The 25997-nt window shown below is 44.9% G+C and overlaps 1 protein-coding gene across 1 annotated transcript in view; it reads left to right on the top strand.

The window, feature by feature from the left end:
- Positions 1-4949: 4949 nt before the first annotated feature.
- The window catches only part of Tgm3 (transglutaminase 3), a 37654-nt gene continuing 16606 nt past the window's right edge, over positions 4950-25997 (top strand). The window contains exons 1-7 of the mRNA XM_051183404.1: positions 4950-5051; positions 15938-16111; positions 16562-16801; positions 17480-17598; positions 18824-18952; positions 22091-22268; positions 22366-22501. Coding sequence (XP_051039361.1) covers positions 5045-5051; positions 15938-16111; positions 16562-16801; positions 17480-17598; positions 18824-18952; positions 22091-22268; positions 22366-22501 — 983 coding nt within the window. The 5' untranslated portion in view covers positions 4950-5044. The remainder of the gene's footprint in view (positions 5052-15937; positions 16112-16561; positions 16802-17479; positions 17599-18823; positions 18953-22090; positions 22269-22365; positions 22502-25997) is intronic.

Raw genomic sequence — 25997 nt, 5'->3', positions numbered from 1 at the left:
CGTCTGAGCCAGACAGCTTCTTTTTGTTGTTGTTTGTCAAAGTTCAATCTCAAAGAATCCTCATGCTTTATATTTGAAGAAAGAAGACAGGTTTATGCTGTGTGATGACTGAACTCCGCAGCCCTTATATAAATCTTATCTCAATTGAGTTGCTTAGGCAACTAAAATAAAGGTTAAATCCAGTGACTTTGTGTGATCTCTATTACCATTGTTCGAATGGGCACTATTTATTTGACCATAACTTTCACCATGAAATGTCACCAGAACAACTTTAATCTGCATCTGTTTCAGCATCCAACATGGGATTCCCATCAATAAGTCTGGGCCACGAGCTTCTTCAAGAAAACAGCTTTTAATTGTGCTAGCAGGTTCAGCTAAACTTCCGTTTCAAAGAACCGAGCCCTAAATATAGAGAGACGGAGCCAATTAGAGTTTTGAGTCTTTGTCTCCCATACATGGTAATATATGACTTCACTGGCTATTTTACACCACAGGGTAGGATTCTAATTCGGAGGGGAAAAGGAAGAGGCTGCGGGAGAGATGTGGTAGAATGTCATTCACTAGAGATCGCAGATATGCGTGTGCACTTGCTTGCTGTTTTGCTTTCCCTTGATTTTCAGGACCCCACCATAGTACCATGGTGGCAGAACACATGCAGCCATAGGGGAAGCCACTGTCGTCCTCACCCTGTTCTTACTAGTCGCCCCATATTATCCCCAAGACTTGTGAATGACTGCTCTTCCTGTACTGTGCATTCCCACGTGTGTGTCTGTGGCCAGCACCCGGATGTGGAAACGGACCCGCAGGGAACTAACAGGGCTATAGACTATAGAGGCACGTCAGCCCAGGCACCAAGTCCCAGCAGGGAAGCAGCCAAGCTCAACATGAAAGGAGTTTGGTAGCATGGGTAATGACTAATAATAATGTTCTCCTGAAGCTTTCCTTTTTAAAAAAATTATTTTTCATTTTCTTAATTTCTTTTCAAAAATTTTATAAACGTATATTGTATTTATACCATTCTTCTCTTCCTCTTTTATATTCTTATATTTACACACACACTCAGAGAGAGAGAGAGAGAACTAAATAAACTCAGCAAGTAGAATTTATATATTTATTCAGTGTGTGTGTTGTGTGTGTGTATGTTTAGTTTTGACCACCTGTATTGGATAATCAATTAGGAGGTTCATCCCTAGGGAAAACTCATCCATCTCTCTCTCATCAGTCATAAATTGCCCATAGCTCTTCCTCTGGGGGGTGAGCCCGTGAAAATTCCCCCATCCATGTCAGCATGTTGACTGATGTTGTTTCGGTTCAGGTCTTGTTTGGGCAGCCATATCACTGAGATTTCGTGGGTGCAGCTCCCCTATCTCATAGAGAAGATACACAGCACATGTCCAGGTCTTCTGGCTGTTCAAGTCTTGCTGTCCACTGTGCTGTTGTTCTCTGAGCCTTAGGTGTGGGGTTTGTGTTGAAAATGTATCTGGGCTGGACAACTTCTCAGAGCCTGTGCTTTGTGTGTTGTGAAATCTTCAGCACCCTAAATCCCTTAATTAGAGGGAGAAAAAAGGCAAATGATCAATGAGCCTGCCTTTAAAAGCCTCCATTTGCATGCTCCATCTTACCTGGTGTCTGAGCTGCCGAGGGTGGGCAAGCAGGAATTTCATCCTGTGTATAGCTGGCTGACTCACAGGATGAGTTGAATTGAATTGAAAATCATTTAGCTGAAATTGTGACACAGCTAGCAATTATAGTTTGCCTGCAGGTTGGGGCTGTGGCACTGGCTATGATGCAATCCTCCAACAGCTGGCAGTAGGTTCAGGCAGACTCCCTGCTGTAGCCTGCTGCCGGTCAGGGAACCTGCTGCTGGCCAGCCTAGGTGGACAACAGCAAAGAGGACAAGAGGAACTGGCCCAGACAATGTCTCGGGGAAGATTCCTAGAAGTGGCTAAACGGTGTTGGTTCTGGGTTCCACTGCACCTCGGCAGGCTGTGTGGTCTGGCTGCAGTGGTCAGTGTGAAAGTATTCCAAGGCCACACAACAGGGACGTTCTGGAGCCTGGGTTTACAGCTTGATTTCTGAGTCCAGTGTCTACTCATTTACCACACGGCAGTAAAGGCTGATCCAAGGGAAGCCCTCATGGCCAGACGTCAGAATAGACACTTGTGGGTCCCCTTGCAAAGCTTGTGGCACTCGGAACTGTGCAATTCTTTCAGGATAGTAATAATGCTAATAATCTCACCACTGGCTTCTTGCGCTGGGCTGTGCCAGAGGACATGCTAATTAAGTTCTTTATGGCTCCTTTAATTCTCCTAACAATTCTGCCTCCGTTTTACAGACAAGGAAATGGAAGCTCTGAATGACGAGGTGACTTGACAAAACCAGAATATGGACCCAGGTCTGCATGACCTCTGGCTATTCCCGAGGGGCAGTGCCACCTGCTTATCATCTCTGTAGGTTCCTTTGTCATCTTATTCAAAGGAATACCTGGAGTCCAATTCCCCCTGGTTCTCACGGTCAACAAAATGCCTAGTACTAATGTGTAAAGTCTCCCTTCTCCTGGTACCACACTCAAGAGTGCATGGGTTACTTTCACACCTGTGTATCACATTGGGGCACACAGCAACTTTGGGGGCTCCTGGTAGAATGGATCCTGAGTAAGTGAAGCCTCCCCCAGAGGCCGAGACCACCCTCAAACCTCCACATGGGCTTCAAGGCTCTTTGGCAGATAGATCTGGAACCTCTGCTCTCTTCTTGGCCGTCTACCAGGAATAGGTGCCAAGCTACCTCTCCAAAACCATCAGAACCCTAAAAAGGTCAAGCTGATCAAACAAGATCTGGAGGCACTTAATGTGGGTCCCAGTCCTACAGCTGCAAATCCTTCAGTTCGGCTGTTTGTCCATCTCTACTATGGCAAAATAATTAAACATATGTTGGGTATTTAAGTGAAGATGGAAAAAGGTAAAGCTACAAGGATGGTACTTGTTTTCATCCTTTTAGTGACTAGTGGATTGATTTGATTGGTTGGTGTAGTCAAACAGGGGCCAGTGAGATGGCTCAGTAGATAAGAGTACTTGACACACCAGCCTGACAGCCAAATAGATCCCTGGAACCCAAAAGGCTGGGCATGGAGGCCCATAGCAGCAATCCCAGGGAGATGGGAGGCAGAGGCCAGAGAATTGCCCAGAGCCTGGAGGGCCAGATAGCCTAGAATGGCAGTACAGCAGAAACAAGAGAGGCCCTGCTTCAGCAAGGCAGAAGAGAACAGACACCCTAAAGTTGTTTTCTGATCCCCATATATGCCTGCACATACACGCACGCACACATGTGCATGGCACACACACTAATAAAAATAATATATTGTGTTTCTATTGAAACCAGTATGTGCTCTCACCACGTGTCAAGTACTCATCTAGGTTTTAAGGAGAAGATTAATAATATACAGCCTGTGACTGCAGTCTAGGGGTGGAGATATATTAAGAAGATAGTTAAAGGACAGGACATGTGTAACGGTCATATCTTAAACCCTCAATACTTTCTTCTTCCTTCCTTTCTTTTTCCTTTTTGTTTCTTTCTTTCTTTCTTTCTTTTTTGTTTGTTTGTTTCAGAGTTCCTCTGTGTAGCTTTGGAGCTTGTCCTGGAACCAGGCTGCCCCCAAACTCACAGAGATCCACCTGCCTCTGCCTCCCGAGTGCTGGGATTAAAAGCGTGCCATCAATGTCCAGCCTTCCTTTCTTTCTTTTCTCTCTCTTTTCTTCCCTCCTTCTTTCCTTCCTTCCTTCCTTCCTTTCTTCCTACCTTCCTTTTTTCTTTCCTCCTTTCTTCCCTCCTTCCTCTTTATCTCTCTCTTCCTTCCTTTCTTATTTTCTCCTTCCTTCTTTCCTTCCTTTCTTTCTTTCCTCCTTCCTCCCCCCCATCTCTCTTGCTTTGCTAGGAATTGAACCCAGGCTTTGTGCTGATGCCTGATCTATGAGCTTTACTCCCCCCCCACACACACACCTTTCTCTCAGCTAGTCTATTACTTGTGATCCTCCTGCCTCAGCTTCCCAAGAACTGTGATTACAGCTGTGCTCCAACACAGCCAGCTACATCTGGAGGTGATTATGAGCCACATGATGTGGGTGATGGGAACAAAACTCTGGTCTTCTGGAAGAACAGCAAAAGCTCTTAACCACTAAGTCATCCCTCCAGCACTTAATCTGGGTTTTAAAAATGATGTGTGAGCTGGGGCCAAAAGACAGACCAGTGACTCCTCCTACAGTCCTAAAGAGCATGTGGCAGAACTGGCAAGTCAGCAGCTGTTTCTGGTCCTTCACGATAAAAGACTGTGGTCCCCCTAACCTGATTCTAACTGTCATCTGATTCCAAAAGACCTTTGATTTAGTTCATGGTGAGACACCTACATTCACTTTCCACTTGAATAATCTTGTTGAATTAATCCTTCATCCCTGTGTGTTTAGAGCATGGGTATGATTATCCTCAACTCTAAACAAAGCTTCCACATTTCAAATCTGAAGGATGACCCAGGCCCAGACAGCAATGGAACTGCGAGCTTTCAGCCCCGCCATGTACTTTCTATCATGAACACATGAACCGTGGCTTGTGGAAGCAGACAGCCCTAATAGTATACGCAAACAGTGGGAAGGGACGTTGCTATGTTCTAGACATGACCTTAACACATAAGACTTCCTTGCACCAGTTCCAGACAAGTTTCCTAAAAAAACTGTGGTCCAGGAAATCACTCACCTTTGTGAATGAAATAAAGAATCTTAAGAGCAAACCATTTGACTTTCTTTCATCTCCTTTCTTCTTTCCAAGCCAGTCTTGCATAAGCATGATGACCTTCCATTGGGTGACAGGTATGTTGTAAGTGAAACGTTTACAGGCACCACAGGAATGACCTGGTGCCTCGCCCACCTCATTAGAATTCTAATTGGGGTGTGTAGGAGAGGCTCCTATAAATGGTAAGGCAATCCACGGCGCCTGTCTCCCCACACCATCTCTGTCATTCCCAGAGGAGCCCCAGGAAAGGCAGAAGAAGCCGAACATGAGTGGTGAGTGTGGTGTCTCTCCAGCAGGTCCTTGTAGGAAACCCATACGGCCCTCTGGGTCTGGCAGAAAAGACAGCTGGAACAGCTGTCTGTCATGGGGACTCTGGAAGCTGGGCTTCAGTGTTTTAGGGTTCTGTTCAGAGGTGATTTTTTTCTAGAGTACCTGCTGGGTTCCTCCAGCATATCCCAGTGGTGGAACATGACCAGAATGTATGGAGTGATGGGTAGGATGACCTACACAGCTGGGGGTCACATTCCCTTGGAGGACAAGTTTTGTCTTATTAGTACTGCTTTCACACGTTGGTTGTTACTTATAAATTTGAGCCAGATAGCATCCTGTATTTCTCAGTACTCTTTTACCAGCTGTCAGTAGCAGGGACAAAGAAAAGCAAATTTCACAGAGACATAGGGCAAGAGGCACACGTGGAAACTGAGCATTAAGAAACCATCAGCTGGAATGCTCCTAAGTAAACTACCGGTCCTGTAATACCGGCAGACTCACTGGCTTGACTTGCCATGCGGAAGCCCAGTAGCAGACACGGCAAACACATGGCAAGATCCTGGCTGTCCCTACAACAGCACCAGGGAAGGCGACTACAAAGGAACAGGAAGTGCAGGTTTTTTGACTCCCTGGATACTGTCGAGGATCTGGGCCCTGTTAATTACTGCCTGTCATGGTGATCGGCCTTGGACCTTGACAGCAGCAATGCCAAACCCAAACAAGGCATGAGTCAAACCTGTAAAAATATGGTGAATGGCGGCTAGGAGCACAGGAAAGTACCAATCCAGATGTGGAAGGCGGCTATATCCCCTTGAGAATACCTCCAGATGGAACAGAGACGGTTCGCTTCTTAGCACCATGGATACAGGCATGGCTGCAAGGCTAATCCAAGGAGCTCTGGGAACTAGAAACTCCACTAACAGGGAATGGTAGTTGCCATCTAGTACACGGATCTTCTGCCAGGAAGAGATTGAGACCTGGGAATGGGTAGAGCCTTACTAAGGTCAAGCAGCAAAAATGAATCAAACCCCCAGCACCATGGTGCTTTCTACCATGCCTGTGTCCAGATCTGAGCTCATATGTGGTTCTCAGCCGGGGAACCCCAGACCTTTTCCTTGAAGTAGTACTTAGGTCACCTTTTTCCAGGGAAGAGTCAGGGTTTCCTCCAGGGCTCCTGACTTCTTTGGATATCCACAACCTCCCAAGACTTTCCTCTCCGTACCCTTCTTTCAGTTACTTGGACCAGAGAACGATCTATACTCCCTGAAAAGCAGACCGCCTCTCTTGGGTCCCTGTCTGCAGACCCCAGCCCACCCAGTGTTTGCGCTGAAGACCAGCTGCCTCCCCTGCCTTGGCTACCCTCTCTCAGCATCTGCTCCCCACTCATCAGAGGCAGAGCTCGCTTGGCCCCAGGGCTGCTCAACTGCAGCTGCCATTTCAGATAATATTCAGGAGTAAGGCTATTGAAAGGATTGGCTTTCAGCCCTGACCCTTCTAGGAATCTTGGACAGCTGGACCCCCTCGAGTCTCTTTCCTCACCTCTAAAATAGATTATCCTTACCCAGGGAGCGTTCATTAGCACAACTTACTAGTACTTTGGAGTTTTTTTAGTGAGCCTCTTTCCTCCCTGCTCTGGAATCTTCAGAAAACCTTATGAGAAAGGGAGACATGTTGGAGGTGCCTAGGGAGAGAGGGAGGGGAGTACTGGGTGTGCATATGACAAAGACACGTTGTTTCCCTGTATGGAATCATCAAAGAATAGATAAAGGATGTTCTGTGTTTTAAAAGGGGGACTACCCCACGAGATGAAATACTTCCAGAGGACCATTCTGTTAGGTGTCTCCCTAGCACATGTCACTCCAGGCTCCTCCTCAGCTCCTTGTCCATGACCCCAGGTATCCTCGGCTCCATGCACTCTTCTCCTTCACCTGTAGTGATTTCTCTATGTTGCCTCTACCCTGCCTGGCTGGGTATGAGGCAGTCATCCTCCTCCCCGGGGCCCACATGCCAGGCTGGGGTGTATGCTAGAGTTCAGAAATTCTTTCTCTACCACTTTGGAAGAAAGGAAACAAGGCTAGGTCTCTTGGGCTGAGAGATGGGCTCCAACGAGACTGTGTTCCCCTTGCTGAGCCTCCCTCCCTTGGGAGACATAGTAGCTCCTCTCCTGCCTCCCTCATGGAGCAGCTGTACCACTCATTAGTGTGGAGGAGCTTTGACAAGTATGAAGTGATGCGTAAGCCTAAGGTAACTATTCTCAGCCCCGGCTACACATTCAGAATCAGCAAGAAGGCTGCTTGGAATGCCAGGGATGCTTCTAATACCGAGAGCCTGACTTGATGGGTTGCAGACACCATTCTCCTGGTGACTTCCGTGTGTTGAGGCTTGACATCCCTGTCAGGAAAGATTGCAAGCTCAGTCTTTGGGAAGAAAGATTGAGGAGTCCTTCACCTCTTACCTATCAGCATGATGTCTGGGCACAGAGTGGGCCTTGCTTTTTCTCCGCAAGCTTCCCCAGCACCACGGTGGTTGGCTGCAGCTAGCAGCTCCAAGTCAGATTTTTGTCAAGCAAAATTGGATTCCAGCTTGAACTTGGGTCTAGGTTCTGTCTGAGCTTGTGAGATGGGAGAAATGAGTTCACCCATCTGAATTTACAAATCCTTCATCTGTAAATTGGTACAACGCCGCAGGCTTTTGTGAGTGTTAAAAGATGTGAGCACGGAGCTCAGTGCTTGGCACAGAGAAAGCTGAAGCCCCGCTGTTTTGCTGTTATAAGTGAAGTCCTAAGGCACGTGTGCTCTCCAACCTTTAGAGGTAGCCGTAGAAGATAGGGTGTTGGGGCTCACTGTTCCTTCTGTACTGTTGAGGCACAATTCAGAGACATTGAGGTCCTTACCCAAGGCCTCTTGGCCTGTCCAGGGTTTATTCCTTTTCACCCCAGGGAACTTTACCAGCTCCTTCCTCGTCTAACAGAGCCTGGCCTTGGGTGCCAGGAAATGTCACCATGTGTGCTGCACGGGACTTGAAGTTTATCTGAACGCTGCGAGATGCTGAAAGTAATTGACGCAGACTGGGAAGAAAGGAGGAAAGTGTAGCTGGGTAGGGAGTCCTAGGAGCCAGAGGTGTGGCTGCCAGGAGCTGGGGCCTGGGGGAGTGGCACCTGCAATGACTCAGGCTTGCAGACCTGGCCCTGCTCCTAAACTACTCTGACTTCTTGAGAAGGTCACTCCTGCTATCTTGGGATAAGGGTTGAGGACTTCGTTTTCTGAAATGTAATATATGGAAATTATATTGAATTATGTCACTATTTTCCAAGTTGTCCACTGCAGTCCATTTCAGGTTGTGACATCAGTTTAGTGGATTGTGGTCAGCATAATTTTGAAAGGTAGAATAATAGAGAAAATAGTAGAGTATGCTATGGTATTCAGTTACACATAAATGTAAGAGAACACTAAAATATACTTCTTAGTACAGTCTCTATACTGAAATCTACTCAGCTGAATGACTTTTAGAATTTCCATTAGCTGGGGCTGCAGAGCTGGCTCAGTCGAGAGTACTTGTTCTTGCAGAGAACCCAGGGTCCTAGCACTCACACGGTGTCCCAACCATCCATAACTCCAGTTGCAGGGGGCACAATGACCTCTTCTGGCATCTGAGGGCACCCGGCATACAAGTGGTACACAGACATATACACAGGCAAATCACCCATACACGTAAAAAATAAAAAAAGCAAAATATAATTCCCATTAACTCTAGAAATGTATAACAAAAAGTCCACCTTTCTCTGAAGAAGACAAGAGGAAGTGGAGTCCAGACAAGTGTGCGTGGGAGCTCAGCCCATAACTCTCAGTCCTGCCATGTTGGCGCCCTGCCAGCTGCCTTTCTCGGCCCAACACTTAGCAACCAAGGTATTCTCACCTGTCTGCTGCCAGCAATTCCTTTAGAGCTGGGCTGATAAGGGTGGGTTCGCTTGATAGGAATCTCTTTCCACAGTCTGGCATCATCTCATGCTTCCCTGCCAGTGCGAGCCACAGAATAGATGGGCAAGGGATCTAATCACAGGGTCACAGGGTTAGCTTACTTGTAAATGATAGTTAGTGCCCCCAAAAGCAAAAGAAACAAGTCCATTTCCTCGTTCCAGGAGATCTGAGGGTAGGCAGACCCGGGAAGGGATAGGAACTGCACAGTTCTCAGAGTGCAGGCTCTGCCCGGCCTCACACCTTACTATCCCTCATGTGTGGCCCTGTGTAATCTGAGATGGCTATTGCAAGTCCCATCCACATCACTCCACACCCTACACAGCAGGGTGGAAGAAAGGAGAGGAAAATAGGCCAAGCACATTTGCCAACTACTGTTAAAGAGGTTTTGTGGCTGAGTGTGATGGTGGTAATGGTGGGGTGATGTCATCTCAGTCCTGGGAGGCTGAGGCAGGGGGATCAAAAGTTCAGATGAGATTGGGCGTGTTCAAAGTGCTATGAACATAAAATAGAGTCATACCTTCAAGGCCTTCCTGGGCTATATAGTGAGACTACCTCAGACCCAAACTCTTCGAGAGAGAATTGAAGACATCGCTTCATAATAGCACTTTTCACAATAGCCAAAATGTAGACACAACCTGTGTCCAACAGCTGACAAACAAAATGTGCTGTATTCGGATAATGGGATATGGTTCAGCCATAAGAGAATAAGCTATCCATACACCCTACAGCATGAATGAGCCTTTAAAGCATTGTAACAAACGAGAGAAGGCAGACTGCCACGTACTGTGTGGGTCCATTTATATCAGATGTCCAGAATAGACAAAACCCTAGCCAGGGAAACAGACTAGCGGTCAGGAGACGGTGGGGAGTGATGAGTGACTATCATGATCCACAGGCCTCTTTTTGGAAGCTAGCTAGAGTTCACACAACATACAAATATACTCAAACCCACTGAAATGTACCTTAAAATGCTTAAAATGTTAGTTTTCATGTTATATGCTATTACTACAATTCAGAAATGTTAAGGACTTCAGAACTTCTGGCCTTGAGTCACTGGCCAGACATGACTCATAGGCATCCAGCCAAGGTGACCTGTGAAATGCATGGCCTATTAAAATGGGGGTTTTGTTATAGGAAAGGGGGAACCAGTGAACATTGGGATAGGAATTCAGCAGCCCCCCCATTTGTGTACTGGTGACACTGATGTTTCAGGGAGTTGGGGGAGAGCTGGGACTTGTCTTCAGCCTGACACTGTAGCCAAGCAGTAACTCGGCTTAGTACAGATTGTGAAGTGGCCTAGAGTGGAACCCCAGAGGCATTTGCTTGGAGGCAGCTACTTCCTCCAGCCCTCCCCATCTTCGTGCAGCTTGGAAGCTTGTGAGTTGTTTCATGGCTCATCTCCCTCTGTTTTCTGGTGCTGGGACTCAAACCCGGAGCTTTGTGCATTCTAGTCCAGTGCCCTGAACCAAGCTATACCCCCAGCCTTCCTTTTGCCTGCAGTGATTTTTAAGTGTGTGATTTGATGTATCAATTTCAGGCCGAGACTCTCCCTTCATCTCTTCCCTTTACAGAAACTGGTGTGGAAAACAGCCCTGAGATTAAAATATATTCATGAGCTTCCAGCTTGAGGAGACCTGAGATGGCTGACATCTCCACTTTGCCTCCCTGCTCTTCTCGAAAACTAGACTAAGTGCTCTGTCAAGAGCAATGAGATGGGCATAGCCAAAGGCCCCTGGCACCCGTGATTCAGAGACAGAGTCTGAGAGAGGCAGCCAGTGGGAGGAGGATTTATGGACACAGCCTTCCTGTGCAGCTCCCTCAAGGACAGCAAGGCAGACCACTCCTGTTCACTCACTCCCCCCGAAGATTGACCCTTAACAACATGTTTCTTTCCCTGCAGATACCCACTGCCCCCTATGTGTGAGGATACAATGTCAGAGTAGACAGTGCATCCTGAGGACCTCTTACGCCCCACCCCACCCCCACGGTTGCTTTTGGATTCTGAGTCTCACATGGGAAGAACCCAGGGAGGACACAGTGACAGAGTAAAGCCAGTAAGATCTGGTGGAAAAGAAACTTCTAGACTGCTTACTGCGCTTCTAGTTACCAAATGGATGAAGTTTCCACACCGGCAAGCTGTCTCACAGCACCACCTAGGTGCCCTATGGCTGGACTCAATCCTGACACTGTTTGCAGTTAGCACAGATTCTATGGGTTAAGGGCTCACTTCACAGGGCTGTGTTAACCCCTCAGACTCAAGGAAAGTGACCACCGACCCAAATTATGGCCAAATTAAAGAAAGCTTTACTCATGTACATATCAGAGCTGAATCAGCGGCTGTCTCCCCATAAGGTAGGGTTCATGAGACCAGCCCAGAGCCAATTTCCCAAGCCCCTTTTATAAGGCAAACCCGAAAGGTGGGAGATTTTGCACTTAAGCATGGTTACAGAGGAGAGACCAGGCAGTTAGGATTTTACAAAGCAGGTTAGGAAATCTTCCTGGAGAGTTTGTTACAGAACATTTCATGGATATCAGGTACGGTGCAGCCCAGCTCTGAGGAACAGAAACTTAACCTGGATACAGACTCCAAATGGCTCCCAGGAACAAAATGGAGACTGGTTTCTCAGCTGCCCCTACTACCTTGCATTTGACTAACCATCTACAAAATTGGGAAGGGGATTGTTCACTCATGATCAAAGATATGCTAGAATATCTCATAGAACTTAGGAAAACAGTGTATTTATTAGATTACCAGTTTATCATCAAAGGACAGAACTCAGGACCAAGCAAGATATGTCCTTACCCCCTCCCATCCCCGCCAGCAGCTCTTGATTCTGTCCAGTGTAGATGGTCTCCAAGATCCCTTTTCTTGTTTTATGAAGGTTTCAGTACATATGCATCCTTGACTGATTACAGACTTAACTAATGATTAATGATGTTCATAGTCATTGATGATTAAATAAGTTTCCCCTCCCTAAAGAACAGGGTGATGGGATTGAAAGCTCTAGCCCTCTCACCATATCATTGGTTTCCTAGGCAACCAGCCACTATCCTGAGGCTGTCGGAAGCTCCCAATCATTTTATTAGTTTAAAAAGACATCCACCCTTTCCAAGATTCCAAATGTTTTAGACAACTTAAGTGGGGGGGTGAGGCAGAGACCAAATCTGTATCACACATCAGAGCCCAGGTTCTGCTGACTTCTAAGTACAGGGTAAGAAAGACACTTGTCTCCTGAGCTTGTTTTCAGTTGTCAGGCTTTGTCAATAGTATATATCATGGGTTCTGTATGCTGTCAACAGTTGACACACCTCATGCTGGTGACAAACATGAGCCCACCTTTCCTTCAGCTCAGGGGAGCCTGGCAGTCTCACAACACCCGCCCCCCCTCCACGGGGTTAAGAGTCAGATACTTGGTGTTAAGAGTCAGAGAGGATGACTCCCATGACTGTGTACCTCACTCAGGAACGGGATAACTATGACCAAGGCTTCCCCACATCTTGACTCTTTCATCTGTAAAACAAGTGACTCCAAATGCAACTCACAGCATTAATGGGCTAAGGCTTGTAAAGACTATGGATGATGGCAAGCACATCAAAGTCCAGTAAGCTTTAGCTAGTGCTCTCATCAATCACCCTGGATCTGACCCATCTGCTGCATCCGTGGTGGAAAGCTAGGGTCCTAACTGCCTAGCAACCCCAAAGCTCAGTCTCAGCATCATACCTTCCAAACACAAGGCACTGGACTCTAGGATGAATGAGGAAGACAGTGACTGCTCTGCTCCAGCAGGTCTATTCCTTCTTTGCTCTACTAACAGTTATGTGCTCTGCTGTCACCGTGTCTTCCCCGTTTGTCCTAGAGTCCAGTACCTATTGGTCAGCATTTGCCCAGCTATCCATCCCTTCACAGTCTCCGGACTCTGGGAAGTACCATTCTACCCTCATCTTCTATGAAACCAACCTTTTCATGCTCCACAAGTGAATGAGACCATAGTGTGCCTTGCTTGTGGCATTTAACATGATGTCCTCTAGTCCTGCACATGTTTGTCCCAGAGAATGAGATTTCTTTTTTTTCTTCTTCTTCTTCTTTCTTTTTCATTTTTCTTTCTTTCTTTTCTTTTCTTTTTCTTTTCTTTTTTTTTTTTAACCACATTTTCTTTATCCATTCAGGAACTGATTTGTGTTTAGGTTGTTTTTATTTCTCGACTATTGTGAATAATGCTAAAAATAAGCTGGGTATGATAGAGGAAAGCCTGTACCCTCAGCCCCCAGAAAGCTGAGGTAAGAAGGTCAAGAGTAAAAGGTTAGCCTGGGATATATAGCAAGCCCCAAACCAGTTGAACTACAGAGCAAGATCATGATCCCTCTATACCCCAAAGCTAAAATAAACATGGAAGTAATTTCTTTTTGCTGATTTCATTTCCTTTGATGAATACTCACTGTGGGATTGATCAATTATAAGGCAATTCAACTTTTAATTTTTTGAAGGACCTCCATGTTGTCTTTCATAATGGCTGAACTGTAATAATTTCTTCTTCATGTTTTAGTTTTTCAAGACAGGGTTTCTTTGTATAGCTCTGGCCTCAAACTCAGAGATCCTCTGCCTCTGCATCCCAAGTGCTTTGGGTTAAAGATGTGCGACACCAGCAGTGCTCTGTCACCTCATACTGCTTCCTTTGTCTTTTCGGTAGTAGTAGCAGTTCTTACTGGAGTAAGATAGCATCTAGTTGTGGTTTTGATTAACATGCCCTAGTGATTGGATATGCTGAGTACCATATACCTTCACATTCCTTCCTGCCATTTTCATGTTTTCTTTTAAGGTCAGGCATTTTCAGTAAGGCCTTTTCTGCTCTCCATAGACCTAAAAACAGAAGAAGAGAAAAAAAAACAAAAACAAAAACAAAACAAAACAAAAAAAAAAAAAAAAAAAAAAAAAAAAAAAACTCCTCTCTTGACTGCATTGCACTTCCCGTGCACCTTTAGCTAAAAGAGAATGGATTCTTCCCATGCCATCGTTCACAACAGCTTTCTCTTGTCTTACTTCTCTACTACTAAAGAAGACCTTTGAAAGGACAAACTACATTTCACATGCTTCCACCTCAATGTGTCTAACACAGTGTTTTACAAACAAGAGGTCACACACACACACACACACACACACACACACACACACACATTCTTTGAATACCCCAAATTTACCTTGTTGTATGGATTACATTTTAAGCTGTACTCAAAACAAGATTGTTGGGTTTGTTTGGGGTTTGTTTTTATTTTATGTGTGTGTGGATGGTTTGTCTGTATGCATGTCTATGAATCACCTGTGTGCTCAGTGGCTACAGAAGCCAGAGAAGGGTGTAGGATCCCTTGGAACTAGAATTACAGACAGTTCTTAGCCTCCATGTGGATTCTAGGACTCAAACCTGGGTCTTCTGAAAGAATAGCCAATGCTGTTGACCACTGAGCCATCTCTCCAGGGCCCAAAATAGTTATTTTTGGTGTTAGTTTTTCTTTGTTTGTTTACATAGTATTTCATTCATTTGTGTGCCTAATCATTCAAGTGGTGCTAAGCATCAGCCTAGAAAAATCAAGAATATGTATCCTAATGGACAGCCTGTCAACACATATAAATTAGAATGAGCTCTGACATTGGGATATGCCATCATATGCTCATCAAAAGTATATTTCATCATGAAAACAGAAACCAGTTTGGTTTACAAGGGAATGAGTGATGTAACATCCCAGTCACAACTCAAAAGAATAAGATTTGTCTGAGTTAAATGCCTCATGTATCATGTTATCTCCCATTAACCTAATGTAGTTTCACTCCATTACCTTCACGCTCATCTGAAAAGAACTGGAGGGTGGCTTTTGAGATATTTGTCCTAGGGAGCACTTTTTCCAGGGTACACTTGCAAGTCTCCAGACCTATCAGTGCTGCTTAAAGTAATGATTGGTCTTTCTAGCATCCAAGGTCAACACCAAGGGTTGAACAAATATAGGGGTAAAGCATATAAAAATCAGTGCTGGCTGGGTATGAGAGTGGTAAAATGCAACTGAGTGTTGGAGAAATCACCTCTATTTTCTTTCCTTCTCTTTCTTTCCTGTACATGCCAGAGAGTACACTGTGTTTGGGATTGTGCTCAGAAAATATTGTCTATGGACACCAGAAGTTGATGTGGAGATGCCTTTCCCAATGCTCCCTCCCTCCCATATTCCCCAAGGAAGGTCTTTCCCTGAACCTGGAGTTGGCTTTTTGTCTAGATTATCTTGTCAGACAATCTGCCTGTTTCCATTCTGCACACCAACATACCTGGCTGTTTCTGTAGGTGCTGAGATCTGGACCTATGTCCTCATACTTCCATAGCGAGGACTTCACCCAACATGCTGTCTTCTCAGTCTCTCCTGACACTGTTCTTCTAGCTGGCTGGCTGGGTGATATTTCCCTGAGTGTTTGACCTACTCCTCAAGGCCAGATGATAAGTCACCCAGTAGATGGAGAGATTCTGAACAGAGAGAATAGTGTATGGAGTGGCCTGGTCATCTGAAAGGCAGAGTATGCATGTGATCTTGGGTAATGGGCATTGGAGTATTTGAATACAGAAAGATTGAATGGGAACAAGTGGTGATCATTCTGCTGTGTAGAATCACAGCCTTTGTTTTGTTTTAGTTTTTCAAGACAGGAATTCTCTATGTAGATCAGACTGGCCTTGAACTCACAAAGATCCTCCTGCCTCTGCCTCCCAAGTGCTGGGATTAAAGGCATGTGCCACCACCTCCCAGCAGCTTTTGTGTTTTAAGTGACTCTTTCTAGAAGTTCAGCTCTACGCTGCCCCCTCACCTATGGATAGTCTTTTGGTACGTTGCACAATTCTCCTCTACCCCTCAAGACTTCAGGTTCTGATTTCTGTCTACAGCTTTACAGGTCCAAAATGTCAACTGGCAGATGCCTGTGAATCGGAGGGCACATCACACAGACAAGTTCTCCAGCCAAGATTTCATTGTCCGGAGAGGACAACCTTGGGAGATGGTAATATTCTGCAATCGAAGTCTTGAGTCTGACGATGATCTGAACTTCATTGTTTCCACAGGTACTTGATCTGCCCACACATGCATACAGCTGAATTGCCCTCAAGGGGCCACTGGGTTTTGGGTTATATCATTGACTGGTTGACTTTGGTGACTATGTATCTCTGAGCATGAGACTTAACCTTCAAATCAAGAAGGATGTGGCCTGCATGTTCCTTCAAGTACTGTAATGGGATGCTTTACTGGATGAAGTCCTAGATCCATGGTTCTCAACCTTGATGCTGTGATCTTTAATACACTTTCTCATGTTGTGGTGATCATCAACCATAAAATCATTTTCATTGCTACTTCAGAACTGTAGTTTTGCTCCCGTTATGAACCATAATGTAAATATCTGTGTTTTCTGATGCTCTTAGGTGACCTACAACCCACAGGTTGAGAACCACAGACTTAGATGAATTTGCAGTGTCATCAGAGCCTGATTTCTCTTTCATTTTCTATCTCCTTGACAGGTCCCCAACCCTCAGAGTCAGCCAGGACAAAGGCTGTCTTTCCAGTCTCTGGGAGAAGTACAGGTGGCTGGAATGCAACACTTAAAGCCAACAATGACAATAATCTGATTGTTGCTATCGCCAGTCCTGTCAATGCTCCCATCGGATGGTACACAATGAATATTGAGATATCCTCCAACGGCAGGGTCTCCTCTCAGAAACTTGGAACATTCATACTGCTTTTCAACCCATGGCTACAGGGTAAGCCTCTAAATACGCATCCCCCCAACACACACACACACACACACACACACACACACACACACACACACACACACAGAGCCCTGATAGACCAAAGAGTGTGGAAAGGAAGAGATAGTTGAGATGTGCTCCTTACGGGCTTAGATCTGATTGGAGGAAGTTTGCGGGCTATGGGAGGAGCAGAAAAGCTACTGTTCAGAAGGTCTGCACTTACCCAGCTATGCGATTCTAGGCAGTTACATTACCTCATTATTAAGTGTACATAGTATTGTTACTTTTCTGGGACTCCCATTGGGGATTGTGTGAGCTTTTATACACTTTATAACATAGTGAACTATGGATATAGTACAATGGATACAGTAAAATGCTGCAATGAGGCAGTACCCTTCTAACTGAAGGAACAAATATTGCATCATTGGGTCCAAGTTTTAGACTCTTAGGTCAGCTTGGCTTCTCTTTCCAGCCTGAGTTTCCACAGTGAGAGCCACAAGCGTCATAGCTCAAGACTTCATTCTGCAATACAGATGGGGGCTGGACCCAGAGAGACTCTTGCTCTGACCCCAACACCAGTCTTTGGGAGTGGGAGGAAAACATATCCCATTGGTTCATTACAGTATCTACTTTTTGTTTTTGTTCTTTTTCCTTATGTGTGTATATGTGTGTATGTGTATCAAACAGCGGATGATGTTTTTATGAGTAATAATGCTGAAAGAGAAGAGTATGTTGAGGAAGACTCTGGCATCATCTACGTGGGCAGTACAAATCGAATTGGCATGGTTGGCTGGAACTTTGGCCAGGTAAAAAAAGGCTAGGGTTACCTCCTTAGTACACAAGACACTCAGGGCTGATAGCAGATTTGTTCATTTTCCTGCCCTCCATTTCCTGTTCATTCATTTGGAACACATTCGTTGATCATATACTCTGTCCTAGACCCTATGCTGAACACTAAGGATACAGATGAATAAATTTTCTGCTTCGAAGGCGTCACAATCTAGTAGGGAAGATAGACTCATTACTGAATTGATGCAGTGGAATTGTTCTGATGGCATGACATATAAATAAGTAAAAGGCCAGCAAAGAACCTCAGGACAGTAACACAGCTTCTGTTTGTCATGTGTACTGGGCATTTCAAAGTTACAGCCTTTGGCATTACCACCTGAGTTCAGGGAGCTCCCAGATTTTCTCGGCTTAGAAAATGTTTAGGGGTGCCTTTTCATTTTTAATTTTTTTCCAGGTAGTAAGTAAAGGAATTAGAATGAGGTACCTTGGGCAGCCAGGGTAACTAGATGCCCAGAAACTGCTGGGGAAGTACACTCTTGCCCATTCCCAGTTCTATTACATAACTAACACCAGCAAATTTCTAAGGCAACTTCAGTACAAGGAAGGAACGGTGGGAGCAGGGTTATTTTTGGTGGGATGGTTTGTGAAAACCTTTCGTAGGAAGGAGCTTCTTACCTGACAAGGTAAGAAAGGCTGCTAGCTATCTTGAAGAACATTCCAGGGAGAAGGAGAAACAAGTGTGAAGAAGACTTAAGGCAACAAGAGCTAGCATGTGAAACAAGTAGTGTGTCTTACATAGCTTTAGATATGACTTCAGCCACACATTTTCTCTTTATACCTAGTTTGCCAGGAATCTAAATGACAAACTCAAGATCACTGTCAGAGCCACAAAGGAACCTTGGGATGTGCTTGGCTTGGTCCATCATTAAACAAATTGAAAACCCAAGGCTAGAAAGGCCAACTTGTTTCCCGGTCATGCTGGGAGTAGACTGTGCGTGTTGTTGCCCATTCACGTTAGTGGGATGGGTCCTGGCTCATGTGGAGTGAGAGACCTGGTGTTGAGCTTGCTGGGTAAAGGCTGGCGCAGTGGCTGCTCCTCCATAGCTGTTAGCTCTGAAGGCCACAGAGTGAAAGTAGGCCCTGTGTTCCTCACCATTGTGCTTCCTGTTCCCTTAATAAACAACAACAACTACAAAAATGCATCATTTCTTTCATCTCACCATGTGGTCCCCTTATAAACAGTTTGAAGAAGATATTCTGAGCATCAGCCTCTCCATTTTGGATAGGAGTCTGAATTTCCGTCGTGACCCTGCTACTGATGTGGCCCGCAGAAATGACCCCAAATATGTTTGCCGGGTGCTTAGTGCCATGGTAAGTAACAGGAAATGACAGTAAGTACCTCTACCATGCTGCCATTTAACTGCATATCAGACCCTTGAACTCCATGTTTCGTGTGAACCTTGCCAAAGGTGATTGGTAGCTATGACCTTGCCTGTTTTGCTAATAGAGACCATGGAACTCCTGCAAGTTAAAGAGCTTGCCTGACATGTACTGACTGAGAAGCAAAGACAGAACCAGACCCAAGCCTGGCTAGCTCCAAAGCTCTTTCTGCCATATGGCAAGGTCTATTTTAGATGGGATGGGAACACACCTATTAGGTGTTCACCAGACTGTGATGAAAAGTTAGGCCCCTGCTCCATCATGAGGCCTCCTAAGAAGGGAAGTATGTGCCCAGTGAGACTAGAATGTGCACCTCCTTGGCAGCATGGAACCCTCAAGTGTTCACAAGAGGATTGTCTAGACAGAGAGAGGCTCAAGGGGTCAATGGGACCTGTTCGCAGTGTGCCCTTGTGAGTCAATCATGGGTTTGAGCTGTCTGCTCAGGGCCTCTTTCCATTCTTATGGACCTGCACATGAGAATACTATCCCTCCACAGCACACACCTACACACACACACACACACACACACACACACACACACACACACACACAAGACAGAGGTTCTACATGCTTAAAAATGTAAAGGTCACCAGATGTGGTGGCACTTGGGAGCCTGAGGAGGCCAGAGGATCACAAGTTCCCAGTCAGCTGGAGCTTCACAGTGGGCCCCTGTCTCCAAAAAAAGGCTGACAGTCAAAGTGAGTTCTTTCATTCTAACTTTCTTGAACTAAATAATCATCCAGAAATGTGCTTAGTGTCTTGTTGTTGTTGTTGTTGTTGGCTCATGGTTTAGGCAAATCTTGGACTATTTCCAAGCTGCCCAGTTACTTTGTTAGAATCTGAACAGGCTTTGGGCAGCATGCTAATGCCTTAGCCTAATTAGGAAGAACTTCTAAAAAGAATGGGACCTAAAGCAAAGACTTGCAGGAAAGACGTGAGATGGACCCAGAGATGCTTAGAATCAGATCCACAAGGCCTAGAATAGCAAAGACAGAGAATGGAGTAAAGGCTCACTGGGCTGAACCTTGCAAAGCAAGTAGCTTGGATAAAGGGGTAGTCGATGGAGGCGGAGGCCAAGTAAACTGGAGTTCAGGGCCACTTAAGAAGCCAGATTTCCTGCCAGCAAATAGAGTACGTGAGTCCAGCCTTGAAAGCAGCTGGCTCCTGCAGCTGCTGACTCACTTTCAGCCTGGGGCCAAGCCACTCTATCTCAGAGCCCATTTCCTCAGACATGCCTCCCCAATGCTCTCTCTCCAGACCCTCCTGTTGGGCTGGGTCAGGCCAGGAGCTAATTATGGCTTATGCAGAGCTTTGAAGTCCTTGGCTTTGAGCCAGCAGTGACCTTACCCCAAAGTACCTGTGACCCAGGAGCTGGTGAGCTGCCCAGCTTCCACAGCCAAGGACACCCTAGCTCGTATGGTACCACTAGAAGTGAGACAGCTCACCTCTTGGAAGGATGGTGGCTGTCTTGGATCTTCTGTGTCCACTGTCCACTTTCATAAGCCTTGGCATACTCATATGGTCCAAAGAGGAGGCACAGATCTGATGGGTTCAGTAATCTGTAAGGTCTCAGTCTAGCTTCGCTCTGTGTAGTTGAGATAAATGGCAAACTTTAATGGACTCTGAAAACTGAACAGATGGAGAGGTACCTCTGGGGAATCTAGTTTTCACTTTCCCTGTATTGGAATGGGAAGGCCTAATAGTCAGGGAGACAAACCGACTCCCAGATCACCCAGGACCCAAGTGACAGGTAGTGCTCATGAGCTCGTTCTCCTCTCTCACCTGGCAGTGTATTAAGGTGCATGTGAGAATGTGCAGTGCTGGGGATTGAACCCACAGCTGCACACGTACTAGGCAAGTACTCTACTACTGAGCTACATCCCCAGCTCTGTTTTATAACTTTTATTTTGAAGAGGCCTATACAAAAGTAGAGAGGAATATACAAGTCCAAACACATCTGTCATCAGTTTCAACAGCTGAAGGCTGGTCTCACTTCGTCTCAGACCCCTTCTCCACAGATGACTTGATGAATCCCAGCGTTGCATCCTTTGATATCATTTCATCTATAAGTACTTTGTGTGTGTCTCTAAAAGAAATGGAAAAAGAGAACTCAGGCCCTCTGAGTCCTCATCCATTGTTCTTTTAATGCCGTATCACATTCGTGTTCCTTATACTAGAACCATGCTTAAGTTGAATGGATAAATGGACAAATCAATGAATGAATGAAGAAGAAAGGAATGACAATATTCTCTGTCTTTATTTCTTCTAAGAAGTTATATGTTAAAATTCTAAAGTAATTCTAAAGTAATTTTTAGAAGACAGGTTCATACACACACACACACACACACACACACACACACACACACACACTTCAAACCATAAACACCACCCATATCCCAAGCAGACAGCCATTGTCTTCCGCAGACAGGACTTCTGGGCTATAAGGAGTAAGGTTTCCCTGCCGGCCTGGACCCACTGCCACTCCAGCCCCAAATAACATACAGAAACTCTGTATTAGATATAATGCTGTTGCCAGTTACTAGTTTCTTACTGGTTAGCTCTGTCTTAAATATTAACCAATTTCTATTAATCTAAGTGTTTCCATGTGGTCTCATCTTACCAGAGAATGGGCTGGCATTTGCTCTCTCCTGTCTCTCCATGTTGACTCCTCCTCGGATCCTCCTTGTCTTCTAGTCCCACCTATCTTGCTTTCCTATTGACCAACAGTGCTTTATTCATTAACCAGTAAGAGAAACATATTTACAGAATGACATTTCCCATCACTGGGCCCAGTCTTTCTGCTGATAAACTATGGAGTCTCTGACTTCTGTGTCACCTTGCAGTATAGAACTAATGGCATCCAAGAGCAATCACCCATGACCCACTAAACAAAGTACAGCTCACAACTCACAAACCCCACTCCCCATAAGAGATTTGTCACAGTTTACATGGCAGAAAAGTGCTCCATGGCTTCCGCATCTTCCACCAAGTGTTCTGAACCCTGTAAGTCATTCTTGTAGGAAAGACATGGTATTGATTCATTTGGATGTGGGGGCTGTTTCTGCACAGATCAATGGCAATGATGACAGCGGTGTTCTTTCTGGGAACTGGAGCGGCAATTATACTGGCGGCCTGGACCCAAGGACCTGGAATGGCAGTGTGGAGATCCTCAAGAACTGGAAAAAATCTGGCTTCAAGCCAGTCCGATACGGCCAGTGCTGGGTCTTTGCTGGGACCCTCAACACAGGTATATGCGTGTGGCGTTCCTTTATGTATACTAACGGGGTGTGTTAATGTACCACCTTCACCACAACCAGCATCCTCATACTGACCTTGGTTTGTAGTGCTGCGGTGCTTGGGGGTTCCCTCTCGGGTGATCACCAACTTCAACTCAGCTCACGACACAGACCGAAACCTCAGTGTAGATGTGTACTACGACCCCATGGGAAATCCGCTGGAGAAAGGCAGTGACAGCGTGTGGTGAGTAATCAACCATTTCCCTGGGCATAGAGCACCACAGTAGAGCATCTCTCCCACCTTCCCCTGGAACTCAGCTCCACGCTGGAGATGGAGGGAAGGTGACATGTGAGCCAGGGCACGGGTGAGAGCAGAAAAGCTGTTGATGCTGATCATGTACCTTGAGGACCTGCATGGCAGCCCTTGGAAGGGTCTGATGCCAGCAAAGAAGGGAGCCAGAAATTCCAGGAGATCATCCTGGCTTAATAGCATCTGTCCCTCCTGATCCCACTAGAGGAGTTTAAAACTTGTAGCTACTGATTTAAAAAAAAAAAATTATCTCAATTCTAGCAACCCATATATGACTTGAGAATTTTTTCCCTTCTCAAGGGTTTCTTTGTTTTGTTGCTGTTAGTGCTATTTGTTCATTATAATTTTTTCCTTTTTTCTTTTTTTTTTTTTTTTTTTTTTTTTTTGAGACAAGGAATCACTCTGTAGACCAGGATAACCTCAACTCAAGACCTTCCTGCCTTAGCTTCTGAGTGCTGAGGTTACAGATGTGCACACCATGCCCAGCTTATTTTCTTAAACATGGATGGCCAAAAAAGAAAACAAGGCAATACATTTTCTCATAGATTATATTCATTAATTATGCATTTTAGATGATGGAATGAAAACATTTATTCTGGGTTGCAGGTGAATATAAGAAAACTTATATGTTCAGACATCTTATATTTCTAATCATAAATATGCCATTGTCACATGCAGCCATATGCACATAAGATATATAATTTATAAAGATGCTGGCTAGAAATAGGTAATGTAAAACTTAAAATGTATAACTACTTATAGCAGTGTGTGTATAATATATGCATATTACTACAACCATTTAAGGATATACCATATGATGGGTTATTATCAACTGAAAATGGTGTATATGCACAGATATCTGTGAGTCTCCCTATATAAGATACCACACACATAGTCATGAATCCATGACTTAAATCAGTTTCAAAGGACACACATGCATAATTGATCATAAGTATCTACATGACTAGATGAACTTTATAGCTGATATCATTTTGCTCAGCTTTGAGATTGTTTATGTAACATATTATTTATTATTCCCAGAATAAGAAGGTTCAGCTTTTCCAAACTGTGTTTAGTATGATAGAATAAAATGAAATAAATATAGAAAAAAGTGGAGAAAGTTGTTAACACAAATAAACAATCCCGTATCATCAACTGAACTAATAAAAATATCCCCTCCCCTCTACAGGAGGGTGAGCTCAAATAGTTCACCCATAGTCACATGACTTGAGGATGTTTCCCATGGGCCTGTTTTAGGATGTTTTTTCCTTGTTTTGCAGATATACAGCATTCTCTCTAGAGATATCAATACTTATGACAAGAGTTCTGCTTTCCAGCTTCCCACAAAACAATAGCTTTTCTTCTTCCCCAAATTTTGTTTTGTTATTGTGTCTGAAATCTTCTCACAGTCGGTTCTAATTATTGGGGGAACATCACTCCACTACAGGAGGAAGACAACTTGCTAAACAAAGGCAGCCTGACTTATTTTGGGGGAAGTTCCCTTTTGTTTTAACGATGGCCCTGCACACCAGCAACTGCAAAGAAGCCAGAGAGCTTAGTACTGGGTTCCTCTATTGCATTCACAGCAGGGTTGGAGACAGGAGGGACTGGGGCATTAGGTGTGGTTGCTTAGCAACACAGCATGGCCTAAGACGTCCAAGCCAGTGATTAAGAGTAAGCCCTGTGAGAGCCCAGGGAAGGAATCCTAAAGTGAAGCCTTCAACAAAACAGAAAGGTGGGGCTTTTAAATCGCATTTATTGTCTGATGGAGACATACCTGGGGGCTCCACTGTCATCCTGTTTGCTGTAAGGGGGGGGCTCCGGATCTAGAATTAGATGGCTCCTGTCACCCACACTCTCCCACTCCTTTCATGGACCCCCTCTCAGGAGCCAATGGGAATGACAACCACTTCCCACCTATATCACTCCCTGTGTGGAGAACTGGGCCTTGATGGTACTAGAACAGGGAGTCCCAAACCCTGCTTGCAGCTCTGCTACCCACCTGCATGAATGTGTGCAAGCCCCCTTGCCCTTCGTTCCCCAAGTTTCTCCACCAGTGAAGCATAAGAGTTGATCTAGGACTTGATTATCATCCAAATCTCTTGCCAGCTCTTCTAGGTCTCAACCCAGTTCTTATTGTCAGATCATGTGTTTGCTATGAGATCTAGCTGCTCCCTCCAGAGACCTACACATCAAGCATACCAAGGAGAGCAGAGTGACTTTCCTGTTATAATAAGCACCTCTTAATTTTAGGCAAAAAGTCTTGGGTCTGAATCTTTGTGTCATGGATGTTGGAAACTTTAAATTTCAACACCTATCCATATGAGCATAAAGTTGCAGAAGACCAGGATCAATTTGAGTTGCTTAGCAACAGTAACGACAGCTGACTCATGGCGGTGTGCCAACTAGTGCTTTCGTTGCTGACATTTATACTTTACAAATCATGAGATAGGTGCTATTATTTTATTATTTTCAGGCCCAACTTACAGTTGAGGGGTTGAGGTACAGAGGGGTTAAATAATTTTCCCAAAAGACATAACTAGGAAGTAGAGGTGGGATTTGAACTCAGGCAGATTTGAAAACTACAAATGTTATTGTTATTATCCCTGACTTAAGTTTGCAAAATCCAGCACTCCTATCTGGGTATTTTCCAAAGGAGGTTGGCAGGACATCGTGGTGTGGGGAGTGGGGTCTGCTTAGGTTGGGTGTTGCCTGACCCACTTGGATGGAAAAGTTGGGTTCCTTGGCTCACATTAGCCAGTAAATGACACTTCCTAATAAGACCAAACACGTCTCAGGGATGCCACAAAGAAAAATGACTTGCCCAAAGTCACACTGTAAATTTGTGACTAAGTTAAAGTTGGAATAGATTTCTATTAACTCAAAGAACATTAGTACTAGAATCTAAGGGAGCATTCTCCATCTTACAGAGGGGAGAAGAGATTCCCACCAAGATTACAGCCTTCTGTGTTAATGAGTCCAACATTCACAGGCTCAACGACTGAACTGGAAGTGTAGTTAGGCCTACCATGATTCTGTTTGTCTGAACATGATAGACCTTTTCTTTTCATTATTCTCTAAATGATATCATATAGCTGTATATTACATTTGCATTGTAATAGGCATTACAAGTCACCTAGAGATGATATAAAGAATATAATGATACATCTATTTATTAAAATATCCTATCTCTTTATGTAAGGGATTTGAGCACTGCAGAGTTTGGTACCCAAGGGGAACCAGCCCCTTGTGGCCTGTAACTTACCTAAAGATGAGCAGATAGAGACAGACATTCTCACTGACCACAAGTTGCTTAATTACTTTTTGTTGTTTTTATTGTCTTGGGCTTTTATTTATTTATTTATTTGTGCTTAATTTCCCACCTATAAATTGAAGGGCTGGGTTAGGAATCCTCTGCAATTTCTTCCAG

The sequence above is a fragment of the Phodopus roborovskii genome, unplaced genomic scaffold, assembly GCF_943737965.1.
Source record: "Phodopus roborovskii unplaced genomic scaffold, PHOROB, whole genome shotgun sequence".
Lineage (NCBI taxonomy): Eukaryota > Metazoa > Chordata > Mammalia > Rodentia > Cricetidae > Phodopus > Phodopus roborovskii.
Note: the sequence above shows the minus strand (reverse complement) of the source record. Positions and strands in the feature narration are given on the sequence as shown.